This window comes from Ambystoma mexicanum, chromosome 1p (assembly GCF_040938575.1).
Source record: "Ambystoma mexicanum isolate Mex_15411 chromosome 1p, UKY_AmexF1_1, whole genome shotgun sequence".
Taxonomy (NCBI): domain Eukaryota; kingdom Metazoa; phylum Chordata; class Amphibia; order Caudata; family Ambystomatidae; genus Ambystoma; species Ambystoma mexicanum.
This window is the reverse complement of record NC_090921.1, coordinates 1,341,544,022-1,341,570,688: the sequence shown is the minus strand read 5'-3', so window position 1 is coordinate 1,341,570,688 and position 26,667 is coordinate 1,341,544,022. Positions and strand designations below refer to the sequence as shown.

Sequence of the window (26,667 nt, the reverse complement as noted above, 5' to 3'; positions counted from 1 at the left end):
TTTTTTAAGTCTGCCCTTCATTCCTCGACATAATCCTGCTATCCCTGTGGAGAGTTTATAGAAGGAGATTGTCCATTGCTTCTGCACTGTGGCTCTAAACGGGAGTGCCATTCTGTATACCCTGGACCTCTGCATCGCTATACATTGTCATAGGAAACAAGGTGACCGTGATCACTTGATTCCCTTCCAAATTCTTCATTGTTAATGGTGTGTGCCTGGCCCTTGAACTGCTCCAGCTGTGGTCTTTTAGCACGGTGTGTGGTTGGGTAGTGCTGCCAGCTGGGTTGCTCGTAGGCCGCAGTCGGCATGCATGGCACACAACACGCCACAGCTATTGCAGCAATGAAAGACTGCCAGTCCACCAATGGACTTGCCCTGGGGTCCGTGCTCACGCTCACCTTTTATCACCTCGGATTTAATTTTTAAGGGACTTGTAAATGCTTTAGGCCTAATTATGTCAACTGCAGTTTTGCTGGATTGTTGGACTGCCATATCAGTGGATACAGGTTTGGAAAATGAGACCCGATGGAAGAGTTTGTTGGGTCTCTAGGTGAGTTCCTAGAGAAATCGGGTTACATTTCATATCTCGTGTTTGGTATTCAAGTGCCTTTGTGGAACTTGCCCGATCTAAACTGGTACCGTCCACAGATTCCAGTTGGCATGCATGTGCCCCCTGTATGCTGGAGTGGCATACGCTTCATGCGTAGGCCCACTCTGTTGAACAAGCTTTTTCTTCATCATATTATTTCCCATCGTCCCTTTGCCTATGCTGTGAAGATGTGATTAAGTGTTGTTAGCGTACTCGGAGGATTGTTCGTTGTACATCTGAGAAGCAATTATGCCTGTACTGCATGCCTTTTCAGCATCCTTCTAATTGCATGCAGCGTTTCCAGCGTAAGTTCCCACCCACTACAAAAAGCCACTTACTGGGTGTTAACTATAGTGCTCTCTGATCTCATGAGTGTTCCCTTGGGGCAGATGTATACATCGGGGCTGTGTACATACCCCTCATTAATATTCAGGAGACAAAATGTACATACTTTTAAAATCATTGTATGCAAATGTATCGAAACAATATTGTCGCGATTTATTATACAGTCACTCCCAAGTCAGAGAGCTCTTTCCCCCGCAATGAATGTGGCGCACAATAAAAATGCTTTGGATTTTTTTATGTAGAGTTCACTATGGGTAAGGCCTCCAACCCGACTCTCACACAACCTCAACAAATACCCGGTGCCACAATGGACAAGGAACCAGGCCGGTGTATATTAAGAATATTTATTAATTTATTTATTTAGGCAAATATCACACATGGGTTACATCAGCCACCAATATTGTGGCAACACAAGACCAAAATGACTTCCGGAAAGACACCGACATGGAGATATGTTGTCACAATCAATTTCTTTTAAATCATCCACCAAGACAGAAAAAAAGAGCCGTTCATGACACACAATGATAGCAGATTAATTAAGCTTTATCCCAGCAACCCTCACCGCCCAAACATCAATTAGGCTTAACTCTTTTGAATGGAAAGCAGTGGCAGGGAGTGGGACCAGAATGGGAGAATCGGATTTGGGGTACAGAAACAATACGACAGGAAGAAAGGTAAGGGGAAAATTTGTTTTGCTGCGCCTAACAATGACACACAGGGCTTTAGTATTATGGTCAGAACAGAATGGGAAAATCGGTTTTCAATTACCTAGCACAGTTGCAATGGGAAAACCTAAAAAGAAATGGAAAATTCGATTTTGTTACACCAAACAATAACACACAGGGCTTTAGGATTGTGGTCAAAACAGAATAGGAAAATCGATTTTGGAGTGTGACTCACAGATGCAATGTAAGACAGAAAATGCCAATTGGAAAATTCGTTTTGCAGAGCACAATGGGAACACGGGGAAAATGTCTTTTTGCAGAGCACAATGGCAACAAAGGGACAATTTCGTTTTGCAGGCCACAATGGGAACACAGGGACAATTTTGGTTTTTACACCCTGCACACACACGTGAAACAGGGATGTGGAGTTAATTCTTTTGGCAAATCTTTAGGACTATACTGGCTCACAACACACTGGGAAAAGATTGTTGGTTTTGAATGCTAACAATACACACCCTGTGAATACAATAAGGGAATTAATTGGTTTACTTTGAAAAATATGCTAAGGATCTACACAGGCAAACAGGAATTTTCAATGGGAAATTAACTAACACAATGTTGAAAACATATAGGGCTTATACAATCTATGGCTTGGGGTAGTTCTACTTACAGGAGAGGTCTAGATTGGGCATCAGAACACACCACTGGGGCAGCATGGGGTCAATCAATGATTACCCTTGAGTCCTCCAAGGGTCCCAATCAGCCTTTATGTCTCCTGGCTCCTGTCTCCACTGCAACATTAGGCCTCTCTCTGATGGGCTATTTGTCACCAGATTTCAGCAGCAAGTGACCTCATGGAATTAGTGGGAGAAGCCCAGCACTGAGGCAAGCTTGCTTAGTTATAGGGCACATTACATCACTAACTCATCAAATAATTCCCGCAAAAGGGATTGGCTAGCCTCCGCTACCCCACTCCCACCTGTGTGCTGATAGGACAAGGGGCGCGGGAGTGCTTTGGGACAGCTAGGGGAGGAGAGAGCTTCATCATCTCACTTTGACAGGTGGGCTTGGCATGCTTCGGGACATAGAAATCTCACTACGTGGCAACTACCCTTAATCTCCAAGACCTTACATGTATGAATACATTTTTGACAACTATATTTTAACGCATATCAGATGAGACTAGTCAGGAGTCTGTGTTATTCCTGTGCAGAGATACAGTTTTTCTTCATTTACTCAGGAACCATATCAGTGAAAAAGATGCTGTTTTACGGTGTCATATTAATCATAATTGGCATGCTTTATCAACTTTTCGCATCTCTGGTAAACACAAGGAGGCCCAAATCACATTTTCATTCATAACTTTAGGTCTGTTTTTCCCTCACAAATCGTTTTAGCACGGGTAGAAGGGGTTAACTGTCACCATTCATAAAAGCCTGGAATGACTGTTGTGCGATGTACACTGTCCATTGTACATAATAAAATGCATTTGTCCCATTTTAAGGAATGTACAGTTTCACTCCTCCTCTGCTGGGCCCTCACCCTCCTTGAGCACATGACGTCAGCAGAGGGATCTGTGTTTATATTAACTTTCCCCTTCAAGGGCTAATGGCCAAGCTAGTGCATTTGTTTTATGGGACCTGTGGCCTGGAGATCACCAGGTCTTCCACTGCATTTCTGATCTCAAAAGTATTTAAGATTGTATTTTTAAGGAAAGGCACTGATGTTTGAAGACAACCAGGCCTAAATCCCCAGGGCAACACAGTGCTCTGGAGTCCAGTTTCATATCCTGAAGAAATGGCCTGCAGCACAAGGCCTTTCAAGCTCACACCCAATTACTTTAAATGACATCTTACACGGCACACAATGTCATAATATTTGCACATTATTTCAGAATGGTACATGAGAACACCATGCCCAGGTTTGCAAGTCTGGTGGGCATTTTGCTGAGCCTATTATTAGTCTAGAGGAAAATACGAAATGACATTATTTTGTTTAATGTACATTAAAAAAATGCTCTGTTTCACTTTGGCTGCCTGTGAACACAATTCTGGCATTTCCTATAAGACATTGTGTACTGTGGTTTCTTGAACATCAGTGCAGCTCTCCATGGATTTATCAAAACATTAGTCCCACGTGTCTTTCTTTCCCTTCATGAAATACATTGTGCACATTTCAGCATCTTCAGATTGTTGGGCCCACTTTCTTTACTTTTTAATTGGCTTCCATAGGCCTTATGTCGGACATAATTTCAGCACAGCACTTTGGTGAGCCCTCATAACTGACTGTGGCCTCTTTATTCATGGCATCCGGGGCTATTTCACCCGACAATATTAAGGAGGGGTATCCTGAAAATCCTGAGACCATGCCCTTCTTTCCTGCGAAACGAGGTGTCCATGTTTTGCTTTGGCCAGGCAATTGCCTTTCCACATTTTCCGTGAGCCCAGCCACTCCGGCAGAGCAAGTCTTGCACGTGTTGGATGTTAAGCAGTATTCAGTAGTGCCTGGACAGGACAGAGTATTCTGAACAAACAAGACTGATTTTCAATTCCCATGTTCCTAATATGTTTGCACCAGCTGTATTCGCTTCTGCATCCAACCTTGTTGACTTCTTTTTTCCTTGTTTTTCTAGATCGCGAGGACCAGTCCATTCTCTGCACGTAAGTAGTTAACACACTGCAGCACCACTACACCCAGAGCAGTCAGGATTTCAGATGGCAGTATTATAGTGACCACCCATCCTGACATAACGCAGAGTCTGCAATCAAATAACTGTGATAGTTAGCAGCTCCACTAAGATAACCCAGAGCCAGGCCTCGATGATGATGATGATGGTGGTGGTGGTGTAGTCGGTGCGATATTGCGGTGTCTGGCCTCACACGACAGTGGGATAGTGATCAGTCCTCTGGGGTTAGCGTGGAGCAGTTATTCTGGATGGAGGGGACACTTCTCTTTGTTAGCTTGGGCTCTGGCTTCAGATAGGTGGCTACCTCTTCTGCAATTGAACACAGACCAGGCGCAGACGATATTGGTATAGCGGCCATCTATCCTGTATTAATATGGAGTATTATCGGATGTGACTAAACAAAATGATCATTGCACCTAAATCAACAGCAAGTCAGGTATTGGATGAGAGCGGACAGGGCCTTGCCTTGAAGCAAGCACAGAGTCAGGCCTTCGATGATGATGGTAGTGGCTGCCACAAGCCTTCTGCTGACATGGGTTCCACCCATTCATGTACCCTCACACATAACAGCTATGCTGATAAAGCATTAACATAGAAACTATTGCTTGCCACATGACTCTGTCTCTGTGCTGTTGCAGGGGAGAGTCTGGAGCCGGGAAGACCGAGAACACTAAGAAGGTGATCCAGTACCTGGCGCATGTGGCGTCTTCCCACAAGGGTCGCAAAGAGCACACCGTGCCGGTGAGTCTAGCAGTAGGAAATAGTGCCATGTCCTAGATTGGCAGGGCCCAGGTATCTCTCTGCATATCAGCCTGCACCACGCCCCCGATCCCAACCGCATAGATCTCTACGACTCCCACATGTACACGCCATACGCATCTCAACCTATCGCTGCCCACACAGCATCCATACTATAGGTGAACTTCTATCTGTGCACATTTCCCAGCCTCATACATACCACAAAAACTCTGTTATCTATATATCTATCTTGCATGTCCTATTGTTTCATATACACCCATGTGCCCCACACCTACAGACGTGTCTCTGCGTTTCTATCTCCTTTGTATGTGAATTGTTCCTTCTATACGCAGGTTTCTGCCACTGCACACCCATCTGCCCAGGCATGTGCTTCCCGGCATTTGCTTCCAGTGCATCTGTTTCTCACACTTCCTCTGCCCTTGCCGCGCATGTTCCATTCTCCCCATGTGTACAATCTGTCTGCCTGCTCATCTGCCCTTGTTGCCGCTCTACTATCTCGCGCTCCTGTCGAGCTGTGCGAAACATCTTTGTGTCTTGAACGTCCCCTATCTTTGCACTGGTATGTTCCTTCAGGTGAACCCTCATTTTCACTCCCACAATCCTGTCGTCATTGCACCTTTCTTCTCCCCAGACATCTTCTTCGGTCTCTTTGCAGCATCCAGCAACCTCACAAGTACCCCGTCACTCCATCACACCTCACAAGTACCCCGTCGCTCCATCACACCTCACAAGTACCCCGTCGCTCCATCACACCTCACAAGGACCCCGTCGCTCCATCACACCTCACAAGGACCCCGTCGCTCCATCACACCTCACAAGGACCCTGTCGCTCCATCACACCTCACAAGGACCCCGTCGCTCCATCACACCTCACAAGGACCCCGTCGCTCCATCACACCTCACAAGTACCCCGTCGCTCCATCACACCTCACACGTACCCCGTCACTCCATCACACCTCACACGTACCCCGTCGCTCCATCACACCTCACACGTACCCCGTCACTCCATCACACCTCACAAGTACCCCGTCGCTCCATCACACCTCACACGTACCCCGTCGCTCCATCACACCTCACACGTACCCCGTCGCTCCATCACACCTCACACGTACCCCGTCGCTCCATCACACCTCACAAGTACCCCGTCGCTCCATCACACCTCACAAGTACCCCGTCGCTCCATCACACCTCACAAGTACCCCGTCGCTCCATCACACCTCACAAGTACCCCGTCGCTCCATCGCCTTATGTGATCTCGTCCTTCCCACCCATATGAACGTGTCTGTCTGCACACCATTGACCTCAAACATACTTATTCACTACATGTGCATCCTTCTTTCCCAAGTGTCTCCTGGTGTCTGTGCACAAGTCCCCTTCTATCTGCCATGTAGCCCCTTTCCGGGCAGATGCACGCTGCCATTTGAGAATACTGAGACCCCAGAGTCTGGGTAAGAGACTGAATAGTATTTGGGAATGGGCATGAGCATGTCACTGGTGGGGTGCACAACTAAACTGCAATCAGTGGGTGATGCAAAAGGCTTGATTCACATTTAGGGCACCGGGCACCTACTGGGGCACTGAAAGCAAGTCCCAGTCTGAGCAACGTCTGCATGGTGCCCCACTTCTTCCACACATCCTTCATGCCTCGTCCGCACTGTTAACCATATTGTGTGTCTTTCTTAATGCCAGCAGGATTATCCCACCCTATTCAAACACCAGGCAAGTAGCCCCACTCTACTTGAGCGCATGCAGTGGGCCTGATAACCTCACTTCTCTCCATGCATCGCATTGGCTGTGCTGGCGCACTGTTACCACCACATCATGATTTGATTGTTGGGGCCCTTGCACGTGTAGCTTGTTGGTTTTCCTGGTGTGTTTGAGGGTTTGGACGATGGTTGCCCATTTGGGTGTTGTGGAATTTGTTTATGGAATTATTTTCTCAACCCAATTCATATGGAACATAGCATTGTCGACCAAGGCACAATCCTTTGGTTCCTAAGAGCTCAGAGAAGATGATCTGGACTGTACAGCACTTCAAAAAAAACATTGCCACTTATCATGAGAGAGCAATGTCAAAAATGGAGGATTGCATTTGTAATGCCAATATATACAATAGAAACCTATCTAATAACATCATAGAACCATAAATGCTGCACTTCTGTGAACCAACCACTTTGTAGAGAAGAGACGGGCTGCTGCTTTGGTGCTTTTAGAATGCTCCATTAAAGGCTACACCATTTTCCTCAAAAATACCAGTGACCAGCAGCAGCAAGTGCAAAATCATTTGGCAAAACTGAGCCTTAAGCTGGAAAAATATGACCATGTGAGACCCGCTATAAATGCACTGTTGTCTCAAAGGGAAATTTCGGAGTAAATTCAATGTTTTCTAGACTATAAAGGAGGTCCATTGAAACAAGTTCCAAGGATGCCACTATCTACAGAACAACATAGCATCCTCCAAGTGGCAGAATCATGGACGTTAGCCCCTAGGAGTGCAGGGTTCAAAACTCTAAAATTCTCTCAATGCATTAATGAAAAATTACCTGCTCTTCATGAGATCCATGACAATGGAATTTGTCAAACAAGCCTGCAAATGTCAAATAGCATAATATGGCTCCACCTTGCAGCCCCACCCTGATTGGAGTTCAGTTGCCTTTGACTTTAGGCGTACAATCCCAACACACACCTTGACTAGCAACCATACCCATCCCACTACCAGAAACCCTCCCAAGCTCTCCCACCCCAAACTGGAGAAATTAAACAGTTTCCTTCGGTCTGGAAACTGGCTGCATTGTCTTCCTTTTTTAAATCTTATTTTGGAAAAAAGTATTTCAAAAATAAAAAGCAAGATGTGTGCTTGTGCGATGCTGTCATGCGCAGTAGAGGCTGCCTGAACGCACAGAATGCTATGCTAGAGTGAGCTGTTGTCTTAGGATATAAAGTGGTCCAATTTGCATAGCTTTGCCCATTGTCACCAATAGACGGAGCTGTATGCTCAGGATATATAGGGACCCTACTGTGTGAAGGAAAACCTGCACTATGGTCTTTGTACAGGGGCTTGTGCCCTAGTGATAACATAAAATATTTTAAAAAACTGCTTCTCAGATGTAATATTTTGAAAATCCTGTTACTTATCACTTAAACCTACCGAATTTTCCTTAGTCTTACAAAAACGTATTTGATACCAATAATTCACATTACAAATGTACTTATATCATAATTCTTATTGTCATATCTAATCTAACAATATAATAAAAAGCCAGTTGTAGGTTTGTCCCGTTATGTTTATCCGATGCAGTAGCTTTGCCTGTTGTCACAGCTAGAGGGAGCTGTAGGCTTAAGATATATCGTGGTCCTACTGTGGTAATGAAAACCGTCCCCTTACTATGTTTCTTAGGAATTAATTCTGTACCACATCTAATCTGATGCAGTTCGAAATGCCACATATTACAGAGCCTTACAATGTGGACACGTGTACTTTAGCTTCCATAACCCTTAAACCATTGTCCATTCTATGACCTCCATAAGTCCGATAGAAACACCTCAGACCTCTAAAGCCTGTTCAGGTTTGTTTTACCGTCCTTTTAATATGGTGCAGCGAGGTGCCGTTCCGATGGAACAAAATACCTAAATAGTGATTTGTCTTCTCCACTCATATATGTACATTGTTTATTGCCCATACAAACTTTTTTACAATTTCCAAATTGTACTATCTTTGTTGTCTCCAGATTGAACTCAAGACCAGGTTCCTTAAAGAACCTGACTGCATAGTTTAAAGACTGTTGGAGACCCATGTGTGTTAGATCAAGGAGAGTCGTGTCATCGGGATAATTTAGTGCCCCATATTTTGTCCCATTTATAAAAGGGGGATTGGCCTTCATTAAAGAATATGGGTCAAAGTCTGATAAGAATAAAATAAACAATAGTGGGGTAAGAGGGCACCCTTGTCTAACCTCTTTATTAGTAGAAAACTCCCTGGAATAACTCACAAGGCCTGGGCATTTTACAACAGCTGAAGCTTCTGAGTATAAAAGTTGGATTTGCTGGAGCAATCCTGCAGGCACCACAGCCTGTTCAGTTTTTTTCTACAGAATTGCCCTATCTAAGGAATCGAATGCTTTCGATAAATACAGAAATGCAACAAAAAAGCACCCTTAATCTTGACATATTTCACTATAATAGTGCTCAGAAGGCAATATTGATGCAATGAGCTATATCCTTTTCTAGAACCCGCCTGAGTTTCAGGGATCATATTATTCACCTTGGCCCATTCTTCTAATCTTGTCAAAATACATTTTGTAAACATTTTACTTAATCTGGACAATTAAACTCTTTTTCCAGGATACCAGACGTATTTGAGAGTTTGCTACTGTATTAAAAAACCCTTGTCAGGGTGGGGACCCACCACACAGGGAAACAATTAATGACCTCGACATTAATACCATCTGGTCCCAGAGCTTTTCCACCTCTAGCTGCCATCAAGGAAGCAATAACCTCTTCTTCTGGATATTGTAGACAGTCAATGGCAGGAGCACCGAGCCCTGTCCCAGGTATCCCAGCCTGTGCTGGATTAACTAGAATACCTGAGAAATGGGAGCCCCAGACTTCAGGCTTAATTATACTAGCTTCATTATTGGCACTGAATTTTGAACCTTTAGATACCGTCCTCCAAAACCCCAGCATGTTATTTTCTCACACTATTTGGTCCAAAATGTCCCACTGTTTTTCTATGTGGTCTGCTTTTTTGTTTTCATATAGGCTTTTGTACTCCAGCTTTAAAGCATGGAGTTCGCCCGCCTTCAGCACCATGGTCCTAGTTTCCTCATCCTATCTCTCTTTTGCCTCCCTACACTCTGAGTGAAACTATGGTGCGTCATTTCTTTTTCTGACCCGGATACTCAGTGCACCGATTTCTCTCTGTTTAAGAGCTTCCACTAACCTCTGTGCTAAGAGCTCAAAAGTGCCACTAGTTTTTTAATCTTCCCCATTGGGATTAAGTATAGCTAATTTTAAAGGGCCAAGCGCTACACTGTTTAACACAGTTTCGGTCAGTCACTTATTTCAGTTGATTTTTCTTTAATGTGACCTTGCCAGATTGTCTACATTTATCTCGCCAGGTCCTGGCCAGGTATTTCCCACTTAACCGCTAAGGTATTATGGCCGCCCTCCGGACGATTAATACCAGCGAAATCTAGAATGTTTTTTTATGTAACATATTTTACCAGCCCATAATCTATCACAAAGTCTGCACCCCTGATCTGAATGTGGCCGTCAGTGGACTGTCTCCAGAGCATCTTCCATTTAACTCTACCAACCAGGCTTGTTTGAATAAGTCATTAATCCGACGTTCCCTAGCATCTTGTTTTGTGAGAAATAGACTGCTATCCAGAATTCTACCAAACCTTAACCAGGTTGGCCTGGACCTCCTGGAGTTCTTCCTTTGCACCTAATTTAGCGTTAAAATCCCCAAATCTCAGGCAGCTAACAATGTTATCATCAGGCCCTTTAATTGCTGAGAATAACTCCAGTCTTAAACAAATTCCAATCTGTCTTTTTGGGTGAATATAAATGTTAAGAATACCAAGTTTCCCACCTTGACTTGATTTAATGTCTAGAGAATGTATAATACATTCATTATTATCAGGCATGCATCCCCCGACTTGAGACTCTCACAAATCAAGGAATCAAGGAAGCAAGACGGGCACTTGAGCGACCTGACCCTAATTGTCTTGCAGCAGCTGAGAACACTTGGATCTTGTTAAAATATTTCAATAGACAACTCTCATCAACCAGCCATGTTTTCCTGCATAAAAATAACATTGTACCCTCGCCAAGTTTATTAGTAAGTACAGGTAATTGGCTTTAGACAACTATTTTGCTCTCTGGGCCTACTCCGGCAGCTAGCACAAAAGCAATTATTAGGGCAAGTTTATGAGCACATGTGTATTACAGCCATATACTGACTCACACGCCTGGCCTGAAATTCTGCTTTGGGTTGGTATACAGGCAGGGGTGGGGAATTCGTCTCAGATGGAATTCTAATTTGGCCTTGCATTGGCCCATAATGAGACGATTACCACCACAAGAGGTGGCGAGAGTATTCACTTGGGGTTTGTAGCAGGTTCACCATAAGAACTATAATATAAATACATGTGTAATGTTAATTGTTGTTATCAAACTCCTTTTTTAAGGACTAAGGAAAATTCAGTAAGTGTAAATAATTAGTAATGGCATTTTCAAAATATTCAATCTGAGAAGCAGTTTTTTAAATGTTTTATTTGATCACTAGTGTACAGGCCCTTGTACATGGGCCAAAGTGCAGGTTTTCATTCACATAGTAGGATCACTATATATCCTAAGCCTATAGCTCCCTCTAGCAGAGACAACAGGCGAAGCTACGAGAACTGGACCACTGTGTATCCTAAGGCAACAGCTCCACCTAGCGGAGCATTCTGTGTGTTGGAGCAGCCTCTACTGCGCATGATGGCATCAGACAAACATACGTCTGGCCTTTTATTATTAATAGGATGTACTGATACAGCAGCTTGCCTTGTAGTGAAATCAATCCATGACAACAAACAGTGATTCTAAATCCTAAAATCAAACAATTTCATCCACAGAGCAATACATTAAAATATAAGAGACCTACAGATTTAAAGTTGATATTACTAAATGATAAATCGTATCTAATTGACTGAATTTCACACAAAATCTTTCAAATGTCCGGCCAGAACAAATTAAGCCGAGCACAATAAAAGATAACGCGTTCATGACAACTGCCAGCCAAATTACAATATTGCCTAATCGCCTATTTGTGAATTAGAAACCAACTACAATGATATAAGGAGACTCCCAGACATGTTCACAGACAAGTATGTGAAAGATATATTGTGCAATTAATTGTTTCAGCTCTCATGCCACATTTAAGGATGTTTAGTTATGTATGATGTCCGATGCCCGATATACTTGCAAAGCTGTCTCACTTATAGTCTTGGCAATATGAAACTATCGTTGTGTATCCCACAAAATAAAGTGGGTGAATATTGACCAGAAAAGCAAACACAATTGATTTGTTGATCGATAAAAAAAATAAGGTTAGACTGTATGTTAATGTTCATGTTTTTCGATGAATACCACTCAAACACAAAGTTTACACATCTTAGAAAGTTATCTAAGAACATAAATGTTTGATCTGGTATTTAAACAGGTTTAAGCATTTTGGGGAGTAGATTAAATACATGTCATAAAAACCATATCATAGTATATCACATTTTAATGACCAATGGGGGTTGTTGAAAGTTTACCAGAGCTGTTTCTCCTAGTTAACATATGCGATTAGTGAAATAAGTTATCCAAAATCCTTATCCACCACGATAGAAACAAGCATTGGCAATGCCAACAGTTTTGGCTTTTGTGTGGTCATGACATAGGCATTTTAAGGCACTGCCATAATGGTACAACATTGCCATAAGATGGCAACTGCTGGAAAATTATGGGCATAGCAAGTTGCTGAAGGCACGCATAGTTAAGACATTCATATTACACTAGGAACCGATTTACAGCAGCAGTTAAACTTTTAGCTCTCAGTAGAATGCTTACAACTAACGCAGCTTAATGTTATTGCATGATACAGCTAACTGAAAGACATTTCAGGAGGTTGGGTTTGACCAGTGAAGGGAAAGCGCTAGTTGGCAATGGCCAATGCCAGTCACTGTGTGGATAAATACCCAAACAATGGCCCTAATCCCACGCCATCTCGATCTTATCTGTTTCCCTATTTGAATAGATTCAGTTTATAGGTGGTGATAAAAAAAGCACCACATGATAGCCACAATTTAAAAAATTGACAAAGCTGCTTCATGTGTGAAGCCACAGTTAAGTCCTTGCAAGTGGTTGCAGTGTCAGCGACGATCACTTATGAATTTTTCCAGTATTTATAATATAAATATATTGACTTGTAAACTATTTTAATAATAATATATGCAATAGCAAATAGCTGTAATACAAATACATCCAACTACATGTGCTAATTCAAATATCTCTCATTATAAACATCTCTAAAGCAAACATGACATTATGGAGGAATTTTGCAAAGAAACGCGTGCACACAAATTAGCTTGCGACAACACGGAAGATGTGTGCATATGCTAAATCACAAAGAATTCCTCACGGCCCGTGCCAAGGTTTTTCCCCAACTGCACGTGGAGTGTACAAATGGCCCGTATTAACCCAAAGAAGTGCAAATCACCGAGCGCAAATGCTTGGCAGTAAAATGTAACACAGTAAGGTGTTTTTAACATTTTCCCCAGAAAGTCGTGTGAAACTGTAAGGGATTTGAAGCACTTTAAATGTTTTTCTTCTGATTCACCCTGGTCCCAAATCTGGCCCATGGCAGGTTGGAACAGTGCAAAATGGCTACTGGAGCAAGGGACCTGACTTTTCCTTCTGAATCACGGTGCTCTGCCTGCCTTTATAGAGTCACCCTGGTTTTCATTTCCTGACCCTTGCTGCAACTACAGACCCCCATTTTCACATGCAAATTGTCTGTTAATTAAGGTACCAGTTCCTGCGACTCAATATGAGATTTGCGTGAGAACAAAAATTGCGTTATCAATATACAACTGTCTGGCGTGCAACTCTATTCAAATAGCTTGCTCCGTTTGGTGAATCGGGTGTAATTTGTGCTAGTGCATTTTTCAGCGGCAATTCCAATTGTAGACAAAATGTCTGAATCGGAGCCAGAGGGTTTCACTAAACTTAGTTCTAATACAATGTATTGTAATTGAGCACATTTCTGAGATATATAGAACTCTTCATATACACATATTAGATTAGAATTAATTAAAATATGATTTCCTAGAGAAATTTAGTAACTACAAATTTTGCATATCCATTTTTTTTTTAGATCCATCTAGTATCAATATAATTGAAAACCGCTCTTTACAAATATGGCTGTTGTAATACAATCTCAGTTCTGTTACAGGACACGTATGTCCTATGACTGCAGAGCTTTGAATAGATCTGTTTCTTGATCACATGCTGATACAACTCGGTCCATATAGTGATCGACACTGATAAATGCCAGTAGCCTCCACCCACTTCTCTCCTACCATTATGTTATTGTATCATTTAATTTCTACACTTGACCGAAAAGGAAGTACATGTTATATATTTTTAAATGTTAAACTTGGTATTTTGATGCCTGGAGCCTTTTCTTTGTCATACCTGTTGTAATGGATGTATCTGCATTCAAGTTATGATCCAGAAACATCTCGATTCTGAGTTGGTCCTGTAGCCGAAACAACAGAGCTGCAGGTGTGCCATGGATGTTCACCAAAATGCCCAGACTGCATCTCGAAGACCGTCCTTCGATCTTGACTTCCCAAAAGTCCTTGAACTCTTCAGACACTGACAAACTGGCCGCCTTCTAGTTTGGTCTGCGTTGTCAAGGATGTCGACCCAAGTTGAGGGTCTCTCGGCCCCTATCACACTACGATAGAGCAAGAGCCATCAGAATCAGGATCGATGGCAGTGCTGGGATGTCGCCAACTCCTAGCAACCACCGCACCTGACACCCCCCCACCCCGATCACCCCCATTACTTGAGACGTGGCACATCATCTCTGATTTCCCTACCGTCCCGAGGTAAAGTATGCCACTTGTGTAGCTTTTTTGGCATCCATATTAGATTTGTTTCAGTACCATTGGGCCAACTTTCCAGTTTCAAGCTTCCTTGGTCTTCCATAATAATTGTGACTTGCTTCCAACATACGGCAGACAATGACATGGCTGTGATATCACAAAGTTTGCCCCATCAGCAACTCAGAGGCTGGCTTCCATCTGTCACCATCCCATTGTGTTGTCCCCTGTTTTGAATCATGTTCACCCTTGCTCATCTTCCCTGTCATTATGATTTATGTTAACATTTGTTTTGTGTCTGTTTCCATTTTCTGTGCTGTTTGGCGTTCCACCTCAGAGTTCCGGCATTGTTAACTATGTGAGTAATCCCTGGAGTTTGTTTGGTTTCATTTCACTCATGCCTTCTTTTGCTAAGCTTAGTTTATCATCTTTGTTCATTTTGCTTTTGCTTTATCCAGCGATCTGTAATGCAATCTGGAGATTTCCTGACAGACCAGTGTCCCTCTGATTTCGGAAGTTCTCACACAGCCCACTCATAACAAGTATGGGTCCAAGCAGGGTGGAGTTTGTTCCATAGTAACAGGCCTATCTGAAGATCTCCCCACCCACGGGCAGCCATTTTAAGTACAATATAACTGCCTCGTTATCAATGCAGGACTTTAAGGGGCATAAGTGGAGTTGATGGTCAGCGCCCCACCTCTATCCCTCTTACGTTGCTCTGAGTGCCTCCTACAATCGGAGTATGAGCGCGTGGTGTGCGCTGGATCGACGGCGGAATCCAGCTTTGCCCATTGCTTGCCTACAACACTTTGCTTTATATTCTGATGTCATGTTGGCAACTGATGCAGCTTGCAGACGCCTGATCAGAGCGTCATCCACCATTATTATGAGACTTTTCTCTACTCAAGATTACACCCCGCTTCCTAACAGAGGAGTATGCTGCCTTGCCCAGTGGCAATATAACCAGTTCCTGCACTGTGTTAGTACACATGCCTCTTAAGAGAACCGATGGAACCCTTCACGCTCAAGGCAGGGAGGTAACATTGCTCATAGATAAGTAACTTGAAATTCAGGATATTGAATCCCACTTGCTGTACCATCGACACAACGCTCCCTCTGTCATTAATGTTGAGATGGAGTGTGGTTGGAGGAGACTGGCGCCATGGCAGCCAGTCCTCTTGCTCAGCCCTCTTCAGCAATCTCTGCTCTGGGAAAAGCAAGGCTTGGAGTAGCTGCCCGGCTGAAGGAAGAGGTTGTAAATAAAGTTGTCGGATGTGCTGCTCCCACAGCAGAGGGAAGCAGGGCAGAGGGGCCGTTGCAGGGGCAGGGCCAGTCTCAACATTTTGGGGGGGCTGGATGACAGTTTTAAAAATTGGGTTGTGAGTGGGGCAGTGAGTGATTACCCAATATCCCTCAAAGCAACCTGCAGGCCCACTATCAACTGTGCCTGTTCATTGTGCACTCTGGCCTTGGTAACCTTCACATCTGTCTGTGTGCTACCAGCTGCCCTAAAAAGAGTGAGGGGAAAATAGTGGAGCATAGTGTTCTGAGTTGATAAGGTACTTGTGCTGGGAATCACGCAGGGTATCTTCTCCAGATGATGTGAAGCGACTATAGGTCCAGCACAGCAAGCAAACCGGTATCCACATCTCAGCCATGAACTGGATGTGTAGCCTGTAGGTTACACATAGCTGCAGTATGTGCATTAACCCATTGCACTGTCAACCTCTTGCCTTCTACTGAGATAAATTATTGAATATCTTATTTCACCTTCCTTTGGCCCATTACATAATTGTTCTATTTTGAGGATTTTCACTTCCACAAAGAGATGCTAATCATTGGAAGATCTGGGTCACTAAATGCCAAACAGAGCTGTTAAGCAGGGTTTGAAATTACTGGCAGCTATTTAGCTCTTGCTTCCGCCCTAGGAGAGCCAGGTTAGCTTAAAACCAAGAGTTACCAGGACCTACTTTTGGCTCCCCCCTGGCCAATTTACAGACAGGCTTATGCGACATAAACTTTCAGTGTTTGAGAATGAAAGTAGGGAAGAATTAGGGCATATCTAGGACACCATTTATATATAATGGAGCATGTAAAGTTTGCATCTCATGTGCAAGTTGGATTTGCGGTGCACTGTGTACTCACTCCTGGTTCCGGATCTTTTCCAGGCCTAGCAGCACCCCTGGCTGCAAGTGTTGCCATGTGTGAGGCCATGGGACAGGAAGTGTGGCTGGTGCCTCCAAAGGCCCTGCTCCTTACCTTGTTCCTCGCAGAAGCGATTGTGTAGTTGGGAGCATGTACAGTGGCATCTAGTCTTGTGTGGACCAGCTGTCGGCTTCCTTCTGCACAGTTTACCCAGGTGTCTGGGCGATCACATTAGCATGGGGGCCAGCATGACGATGCTCTCAAAACCATGCGCCATTGACGTTGCAGCCCTTTTGCCTCCATCTGTTTGGTTAATGGTATTACTGTTTTTTCTTTCTTTCCCTGGCAGGGTGAACTGGAGAGGCAGCTGTTACAGGCCAACCCGATCCTGGAGGCTTTTGGAAATGCGAAGACTGTAAAAAATGACAACTCTTCTCGTTTTGTAAGTGGTGGGCTGGGTTGAGTGGGGCACAGTTGGGATGAGGTCTGAGCCTGTATGCGCTTTGGTAATTTAGGCTTGGTTGTAGGGGGCTGCGGGGGGATGATGGTCACGTTGATGCGGAACTGTGTAGAGCCGGGTGTTGGTGAAGGTGTGAACTCGGGTAGTGCTGATCCCAGACATCCTGAACTCAGAACCTACAGGGCTCCAGAGGCGTTGCTAAGGGGGTGGGGGCTTAGGGTTTTATAGCCCCAGGTCTTTTGGTTGTAGCCCCGGATAGAATCTCGGGGTCTACAGCCAAAAGGCTAGCTAGCCCCGAGTCATGACAATACCAACATTAGTGTAGCCCCGGATCTTTTCCAGACCTAGCAACCCCCCATGCAGGGCTCTGCATCTGATCTGCACAGCACATGTGTGCAACCTGTGCCTCTAACCTGGATGGTTCCCTCCTGCTTCTAGACAGCTGTGGTCAGCCATCCCTGTACACAAGAAACCCTCTTCTGACTCCTCATCCCCCAGAAAGACTGACCACTTTCCTCCCACTCTATTTTCTCCATTCCAATCAGGGCTACTGGTAAAAAGCACTATAGTGAGACAGGTCTCTTTCATATATAGAGCGCCTGGAGACTGCCCCAGGGTGGTAGGGGTGCACAGTATAAATCAACATAACATACCACGACCTTAACTCAATTGCATTTTACAGTTCCTTATCATACGTTTGATCCTTCCTTACCTAGGTGCCGAGTACATGGGACAGAGGGGGCATATCACCGTTCGCGGGGGCAGGAGTGACATTATGTTGCTGGGGAGCTTGAGCAAGTATTTGCATAGGGAGACCAAAAATGAAGAAATAAATCTGTATTGAGTTCTGTGCATCTAAATGCCCGGGCGTGGCAGGGCGTCTGGCTCCTCTCATGCTGGGTGAAGTGTTAGCATGCATCTTGCAAAATTAGCAAGTGCTGCTCACTTCAACGTGGAGGGCCACCTCAACAATAAAGCCCCCACCCCCCTGAGACTTGAACGGGGCCTGATTCTGAGGTGCATGCAAAAACACAGAACACTTTCTTCAGAAGCACCCTGTTCAGATGAAGTGCTAATGCAGCAGTCTGGCATCAAACCACGACTTTAGCATGCGCCCGATTTACTGCTTGACAACAGCCTTAGCAACCATGAGAAATGCAGGGCTGGCACTGCAGGGGATTCTGCTCTCAAGAGCACAGCTTCAGCACATCAATAAGAGTAGTTAAAATACGATACCAGTGAGGTGTCCTTCTATCCTTTATAGAAATGCCATTTCCGAAACTGCAGCATCACGTTTCTAGTTTAATGAAAGCTTAAGAAAACTTTCATAAACTAGAAAAGTGTCAGTCTTTCAGAAAATGCTTGCAGTGCCCCTGGAGCACATGTTTCTATGTAAATGGTAGATTTATGCAGCTTCTGCTGCAGGGAAGCACGTCATTTCCCCTCCAGTATTTCCAGCCACCCCAGAATGGTGGTGCTGAAAACTGGAGGGGAGAATATCTGCTTTCAACACTATAATTAGCAGCAGCTAATAATCAGGCCCACCGTCTGGTAGGAGTTGTGGGGGATTACAGTGCAAAGGCGTTTGGGGCCAGGACAGCACATCAAGTTTGGCGATTTTAGACATCCCTGTAAAGCCTATGACTTTTTTCTAATTCCTGCTGCAAAAACTTGCTGTAAAATATATGTGATTTGATTTGTTTCTTATATAGCGCCACACGCTCGTAGGCCTCAGTGTGCTTACAAAAATACAGAAAACAATACAAACATAACATAGAATGGAACGAACATGGCCAAGCAGATGATAGGCACATCAGTAAAAAAAGTAAGTACAAGAACATAAATAACCATGGATAAGATCAATGAGCAATAGTTCTTAACTTAGTAAATGGAGACACATTCTGTAAGTTAAAGTTTTTGCTCATAAACAAGGGTAAGTTACTTAGTCCACATACAACAACAATACAGTCTGTGTTCTCTAGAGAACACCAGCCATCAAATGATGTCCTCCGAAGGACTCTCAAATCTTGAGTTCTGATACAATTACGACCCACTCTTTGATTGAGCCAAGCTAAAATTTTGTTTTTGAGCGCCTCTCTGGATTCATATTCCTTGGGCTTATCAATGTTGGTAATAATAACGTTTCTGGGATCCAACGTGAAGCCCCTTAAGGTGGAATTGGCTATTTGAGCCATACAGGACTTGTTTATACGAATATCTTTAGAGGATTGAGGGATATGATATGACATGAAATGGCATTTGTAACGCGCCTATACACATGTGTTTCAAGGTGCGACGAGGCAGGGGAGGGCGGGTAACAGGGGGAGACAGACAACGATCCTACTAGGCCAGGTGTCATTCAGATTGCGCAAATTCAAGGGTAGAGGGGAAAGGGAAAAGTGCAAGGGGAAGGGGAGAGGGGAACGTGAAGTACATGGTTAGTAGAATACAATATAAATAATAGGGCCAGCTGGTGGCAAGTGCAAGGTAAGTGCTGGGAGGAGGGGCTGTAGGATACAGAGACAGTCCCGTAGTGCAGGTAGGCAGTGCAGGGAAGAGTGGCTGGGCCAAGGACCGAGATCGGTGAGTGGCCTAGTTGCAGATTCAGTGCAGGTTTGCTGATTTTAGCAGGGTAGAGAAGGAGAGAAAGCGGAGGCAAAGAGGAATGTTTTGAGGTGCTTCCGGAACCGGAGATGGTTCTCCTCAAGTTTCAGGGAGGCAGGAAGGCTGTTCCAGAGGGAGGCCCCTGCTGCGGAGAGAGATCTACCCCCAACTCGTTGCTTGGAGAAGCGGCTGACCCTGAGGGAGTTGGAGGTGGATGAGCGAAGAGCTCGAGAAGGAAGATATTTAGGGAGAGAGAGTTGACGGTATTTTGGCCCAAGGCCTTGTGGACAATGCAGAGGGTTTTGTAGTGATTTCAGTCCTGGAGAGATATGGTCCCTGGGCTTGAGGCCAAGGACAAGTCTCGAAGTCCTGTTCTGGATGAGTTGCAAAGGGCGGAGAGTAGAGGCAGGAAGATTTAGATAGATGCTGTTACAGTAGTCCAGCTTCGAGAGAACCAGAGCTCTAGAGTCAGTGAGCTTCTGGGGGAAGGAGAGGAAAGGAAGGATACCTCTGAGGAGGGGTAGCTGGTAGTGTGACTTCTTAGAGACGTCAGATATGTGAGGAGAGAAAGAGAGTGTGGAGTCGAAGATGAGCCCGAGGTTTTTTGCCTTGCAGGTAGGAGCAGGGAGAGGGCCAAGGGAGGCCGGCCAGAGAGCTGCAGGGAAGGAGGGAGTGGGTGTGCCGATGAGTAGAATCTCAGTCTTACTGGCATTAAGGCAGAGGTCGTTGGCGGCACACCATTCATGGATAGCAGAAAGACAGTCAGATGTGAGGGAAGAGGAGGCCGAGGGTAGCCTGAAAATGAGCTGGGTATCATCCATGTAGCACTAAAAGTTGGGACAGAGAGCGGCGATGCAGTGAGCAATTAGTGCCAGATACTGGTTGAACAGCCAGGGGGAGAGGTTAGATCCCTGGGGGACACCACAGGTAGAGAAAAAGATGTCAGAGAGGAAGGACCCCAGTTGGACCTGGGAGGGTCGATTGGAGAGGAAGGAGGTCAGCCACGCCAGAGCCTGACCAGTGATACCCAGGTTATCACGGAGACGATTGAGCAGGATGGTGTGGTTGACCGTGTCAAAGGCAGAAGAGAGATTGAGCAAAATGGGAACACAAGAGGTGTTAGAGTCAAGGTTTGAGAGCAGGTCCTCACGGATGTTCAGGAGAGCAGTTTCTGTGCTTCTGGCAGCTCTGAAGCCGGACTGATGGGCATGAAGACTACCAACAGATTTAGCATGGAGATTAAGCTGGGAGATGGCCAGTTTCTCCAGGAGCTTGCCCAGGAAGGGAGTGATAGAGATTGGGTGATAGTTAGCTGGGCAGGAGGGGTCGGAAGAGGGTTTCTTAAGAAGGGGGTGCACAGGGGAGTGCTTGAGGGGGGATGGGAAGACTCCAGAGGCGAAGGAGTGATTGCAGAAGTCAGCCAGGGCAGGAGCCAAGGAGTCGATGTGGTCCTTGATAGTTTTGGAGGAACAGGGGTGGACCTGTTTTGACAAGACTTTCATAGATCAGACTTGTCTCGAAACCTCGTCAGCAGAGAAAAGGGGAAAGGCAGAGAAGGAGGGAGGAGGGGTGGCTGCAGAAGAAAGGTAAGGTGTTTAATTTAGTCGGAGAGAAAGTCCTGTCGAAAGAGTAAACATTAGCTACACCCAGAACAGATTTTGATGTGGAGACTTGAGGAATCACTCCTTTATGAGGCGACTCTTCTGGGCAAGTTTGGCAGCCTTGGTGCGCCCTGGTCTGAATATCCAGAGTTTGGCAGGACTTTTCAATGCCAATAGACACGCATTGGCAACATTAGTCAATGGTCGAAGAGTGTAAAGTGGGAATTTTGGAAGCCAGTGAGACAAACCATGCATGAAGGTCTGAGGCATTAGAGCATGAGTCAAGGTCCCGCCTAATGCGCTTGTTAAAAAGCAGCCAATTTCCCAAAATATTTTGATCATCAGGCCCTTCTGCAGGACCCCCAGAGGAACCTTCCCCTGACCTTTCCAGCAGGGGTGGAGTTGACAAAGTCCGTAAGGGCCCATCAGTATCAGGTTTATCAAGATCACCCCCCTCTATAAGGTCCTCATTAACACTTATGTGATCAGCAAAAGAGGGAAACGCAATATTTTGCAGCTGCGTATGGGTGCCCTACCAAGGCATCGCACCTTTAATAGCATCACTCTTTGTGGCTTTATTAGTAGGAAAAGGGGAGTTTTTTGCAGACTTTGTTTCCTCTTCACAGTTAAAGCCAGACCTTCGGAAAAGCGACTACCCCTCCCTTGAAGGATAGGAGAAGTAGGCTGTGGCGGGGGTTCCATGTTGCCTAGAGAGACCGGGGAGTTGATATAGGGCAATGTACAAGGACCATCCCTGCTTGGTAAGTCCCTGTTATTCGCCAAATTGTTCATAGGATTCACCCTTGTAACTGCCATTATCTCAAATGGTAATCCACTAAGGGCAAACATACAGGAAGCTCCATGTCTGAGCAAAGAACAACAGTGATTAATATGAAGCAGGCAACATAGTTTAGCAATAAAGGCAGCTGGAGATTAAAAAAAGACCGCCGAGCAGTTCAGCAAGCTCGGCAGGCCATATGGGCTTTCACAGGTATGAAAAGCACCAAGAGGTATCCAGAGGTCCTGGAAACCAGAGTCACTCGACAGCAGTGAGCAGGGACACCAACGTCCTTCAAAGCAAATCTCTGCGTTCTCTGCATTCTCCACGTTCTCTGCGTATGTGCTTTTTTAACCTGAATTATTGCCCTGTGGGGAAAATCAAAAGTTGGCACCCATGCTCCCTTTAATCCCCTAACATGCCTACACACATTATAGTCTATTAAGCACTGGCCCATCTCAGCTACTCTGTTTTTCTGATAGTTTTGTTCCATCTCATGACACTCAGCTGCTTCTGCTCACCATTCTGCATTCCCTATTATTTGCTCTCTGTCACCTCACTAGGGAAAACCATCCCAGCTTTAACTTCAACCATTATGCAATTACCACTCGAATATTCATCACACTCCTTCCTAATTCCCTCCAAAGTTGCATCTTTCACTGCCTATCCTCTATGGGGCGGCCACCCTCGACCTCCTGCACAGTCCAACAAAATAGGCCATCTCTGTTGAACCTTTCCAAGTCTTTCTCCTCACCATGCTCCTTCACACCTCTGTCCAATCGTGTTCCTCCTACCAACAACCTTGGAAACCATTTTGGCCACTGACTCAAATACTCCACTTTCATCACATTAACTTCTACCAATGGCTTAATCTTGAAAAGATCAATCCTCACCTCCACTGTCAGCCGAACCATCTTCACCTCTCTGTTTCTCTTGAATTAGACAACAGTGAAGCCTCCTCTGACTCCATTTTTGCTATTTGCAGCTACTCACAAAAGTCCTCACTTTCACTACATAACGTCCTTAGATTTATGGCCACATTCTTCTTTCCACCCTTAGCTGTGGGCTGATTGTCTGTGCCACAACCTTTTCTAGTTGATGTCCCTAGTTTTGAACTGATCCAAATCCATAGTCTCACATCCAACGCAGGCAGCCACTGGCTGCATTCTTTGTCACCCTCTCATGTGGAATGTCCTCCAGAAACGTACTGTTCCTCCTGCGTCTGTGCCACTTCTCAGCTTTCACCCTCCTCGCTGCCCAGCACTGGAACGCTCATTCCCGTAAAGTTCAAATCGATCACCCACAAAATTCCATTAAAAAGAGCCTAAGACCCTTCTCATTTGGCTTCCTCTTCCCAGGTCAGTGATCCTAGAGTGCAAACATGGGCCAGTGCGCCTGATCCTATCACTCTTCACGCCACCAGACAATGACTCTTGGACTGGATTATTTTTGTTCTGTTTCCATACTGTGAGAAACCTGAAGGTGTCTCACTCTCTAGTCCCCAAGTTCTGTCATCCAGGTGGCCGAGACATGGCCATTGCTTTTGGATCCAGTTCCTTGGGGTGGACAAGTTCAGGTGGATCACCTGGATGAGGGGTCTTCGGGGAGTGGAAGTGGGACACTGGAAGGCGAGCCACAGTATCCCCTTCCCTGTAACACCTTCACTCCAGGTAGGATACTTAGGAACTCACCACCCCACCCCCCTTTTCCAACACAAACACTTTCTCACGGACAGCTCACTGTGAAAGAAAACAGACTAACATACACTGAGCCTGATGTGTGCCAATAGAATGATCAGGCAGGGTCTGGCAAATGCTGATCATTACACACATTACACACACCTGACTTCCATCACACGGATAAAAGGTGGAGCACGAAAGCACACTCTGAGCAAGGCAACGCACACGAGGAAGCAGCAGTTCCAAGAAGTCAGTTTAATGCAAGGTGAAAGATGGCAAGAACGAAGAGGATTTCAAGGAGGGAAGTGCCATTGACCTTTTCACAGAAAAACTGTAACTTCCACAAGCCTCCGAGAATAGAAAACGTAAGACCCGAAATCAAAGCTGAAGAATCGTGCATTGTGTGACAGAGATACTCGGGGCTCTCCTGCATCGAAAGTCAAGGTGGGGAGAATCCTTTGCCGCTGTTGTACTGTCCTTGGCTCCTCCAACAAAGCAGCACCAGTGAAGTCCACGCAGCCGGTGAGTTGGGGAGTCTGATACCAGACCGCTCTGTGTTGTAGCAAAGGTTGCAAGCGACGCAAACATAATTAAAACAGCAGATGAGTGACTGAACTTTGAAGCCAAGACACAATACTGTAGACGGAGTGGTGCAGCACCACCTGGGTGCTCATTTAAAAAGTCTCTCTTAGGTATCCAACTGAAAGGTGGTAAATGTTAAAAGGAAAGGAATTGTGAAATCGAAGTGGTACTGGAATGGTTCAAGTCAAACTCTGTGCACATTCGAAAGTCTTCGATAGTTGGGATCTGAACCCGGCTCGGGGGGATTGAGGGTGAACCATGAGTCACCCGAAAAAAAAATATCCTATGTACATAGTGTTGAGGATCTGAGCCCGGATGAGGGGGATCCAAGGTGAAGAACATTGTGTTGATGGATCTGAGCCCGAGTGAGGAGGAGCCGGGGTGAATAGTGAATCACCTAAATGGAGTACTTGTGAAAATCTGAAAGAGGAAAAGAACATATTATTTATTGTGTCGCATCAGTCCCTCTGAATGAAGAGACTTTGATAAGCAAAGAGACTTGGGCACAGAAGGCCCTGATGCTAAAGAGGGAACTGTATCCTCGTGCTAAAGAAGACAGAGACTGTGCTGTGCTCGAGTGAACAGCCTTGTCCCGTGCTGAAAACGCGGGGAAGGGAGGACAACTGCCTGAACATCCTGACATATAATTTTGTGAACACTTCTTTCTTTTTTGTAACACTGTTTCCCACACTAGTTGTCTTTTGAGGTAAGGATTGGCAATAGGTTTATTAGTATAGGTCCATTTATTTTGACAAGACACAACTAGGACTGACTTATTATTATTTGATGATCTTAGCTTGCTCCCATCTGTAGATTTAGGATTAGATGCACATTTTTCAAACCCTTTTTGAAGTTCAATAAACACCCTTAAACTGTGGTTACTTGTGGCTGACTTACTGTTGATACCATGCCTTCCTTACAATACCCTCCCTCACACAGACTAGCTTTTGCGCTGTCCTTATGGGCAGTATAAACAAAATTGCAGTGTTTCTGCTTGAAACGCTTTGCGAAATAAAGAAATAAAAAATGCCAGGATTCTTGGCATGAGCACATGCAGTGAGATTCCAAGTACGTGTTGAAAAGTAATACAAGAGCAGTCTATTGATGTCCAAGCAGAATTAAATCTGTCCTGAGAAGGCCGAAGGTGGAATTGAGGGACGTGATTATATATTATGATCCCGTTGCTTAGTGGCTGAAAAACGGTTGTGTCGATGTGTGTGTGTGTGTGTGTGTGTGTGTGTGTGTTTGTATATATATATATATATTTTTTTTTTTTTTTCTTCTTATGAGACAGAACCTAGTTTATTTGTTAACTAGCAGGTCAAGATCATCACAGGTGTGGCTTGTTTAAATATTTGAGACATTGGTCGAGTTGCTACGACCAATCTATCTACAATCTGAGTAGTGTGCAATGTTCCAAAACAGACGATTGGATAGTTTAAGTGCAGGATGTCTCTGATGTGAGAGAATTGATGACATTGGCACTGAATGTACACATGCAGTCACTGTGTCCAAGTCACTGTGATACTAACCCCTGTCGCAATGAGTGTGTGTGTTTTTAGTATTGTTTTTAAAGTTTGTGATTTTTTGTATTTTGATTAAAAAAACCTTCCTTTCAAGTGTGTTCAGTAAAGAAGATGTACATATTCTTTTGAGATTAATTGTGTTGAAGAGTGGTGTCTTGAGATCGTATGAGCAGAACTTGCAGGATTTATTCTAGTTCCTATAGAAGCACTATAAAGTCTATTTCCAGCACTGGTGGGGTGAATAGTCTGCCACCCGTAGGTTCTGCCAGATCAGAGAGAACATTAGGAATTAAATAGATTTTGCTGCATGTGAAGGAACATTTTAAAAGTGTATGTGTGTGTGTTTTGGAAGGTATGCAATGTTTCTCTTAGTTTTAATGTGCATGTGTGTAAGTGATTCTGTGTGCCTGTATGTGTGTATATTTTGCTGTGTGTGTGCGCGTAAATGAATGGAAGCATGAAGTTTGTTTGCCCGGGTGCAGGACCCACGCGGTGCATGGGCATCATGCAAGTGACATGGTTGACCTTTATTGTGGGTGCACCTTCATGAAAGTGTAATGCAGTGACAATGCTGACATATTTTAGGGGGATATTCATGAAAGTGCCCCTT

The 26,667-nt window shown here is 44.7% G+C and overlaps 1 protein-coding gene across 5 annotated transcripts in view; it reads left to right on the top strand.

Annotated features, from left to right (window-relative positions):
* LOC138454056 (myosin-10-like) overlaps positions 1 to 26,667 on the top strand; it is a 623,027-nt gene that overhangs the window by 406,937 nt on the left and 189,423 nt on the right. For 4 of the 5 annotated variants that reach the window (XM_069607013.1, XM_069607016.1, XM_069607014.1 and 1 more), the window contains exons 4-7: positions 4,232 to 4,259; positions 4,924 to 5,026; positions 15,020 to 15,040; positions 17,177 to 17,269. In XM_069607013.1, coding sequence (XP_069463114.1) covers positions 4,232 to 4,259; positions 4,924 to 5,026; positions 15,020 to 15,040; positions 17,177 to 17,269 — 245 coding nt within the window. The remainder of the gene's footprint in view (positions 1 to 4,231; positions 4,260 to 4,923; positions 5,027 to 15,019; positions 15,041 to 17,176; positions 17,270 to 26,667) is intronic. The other variant, XM_069607015.1, reaches the window with a different exon arrangement.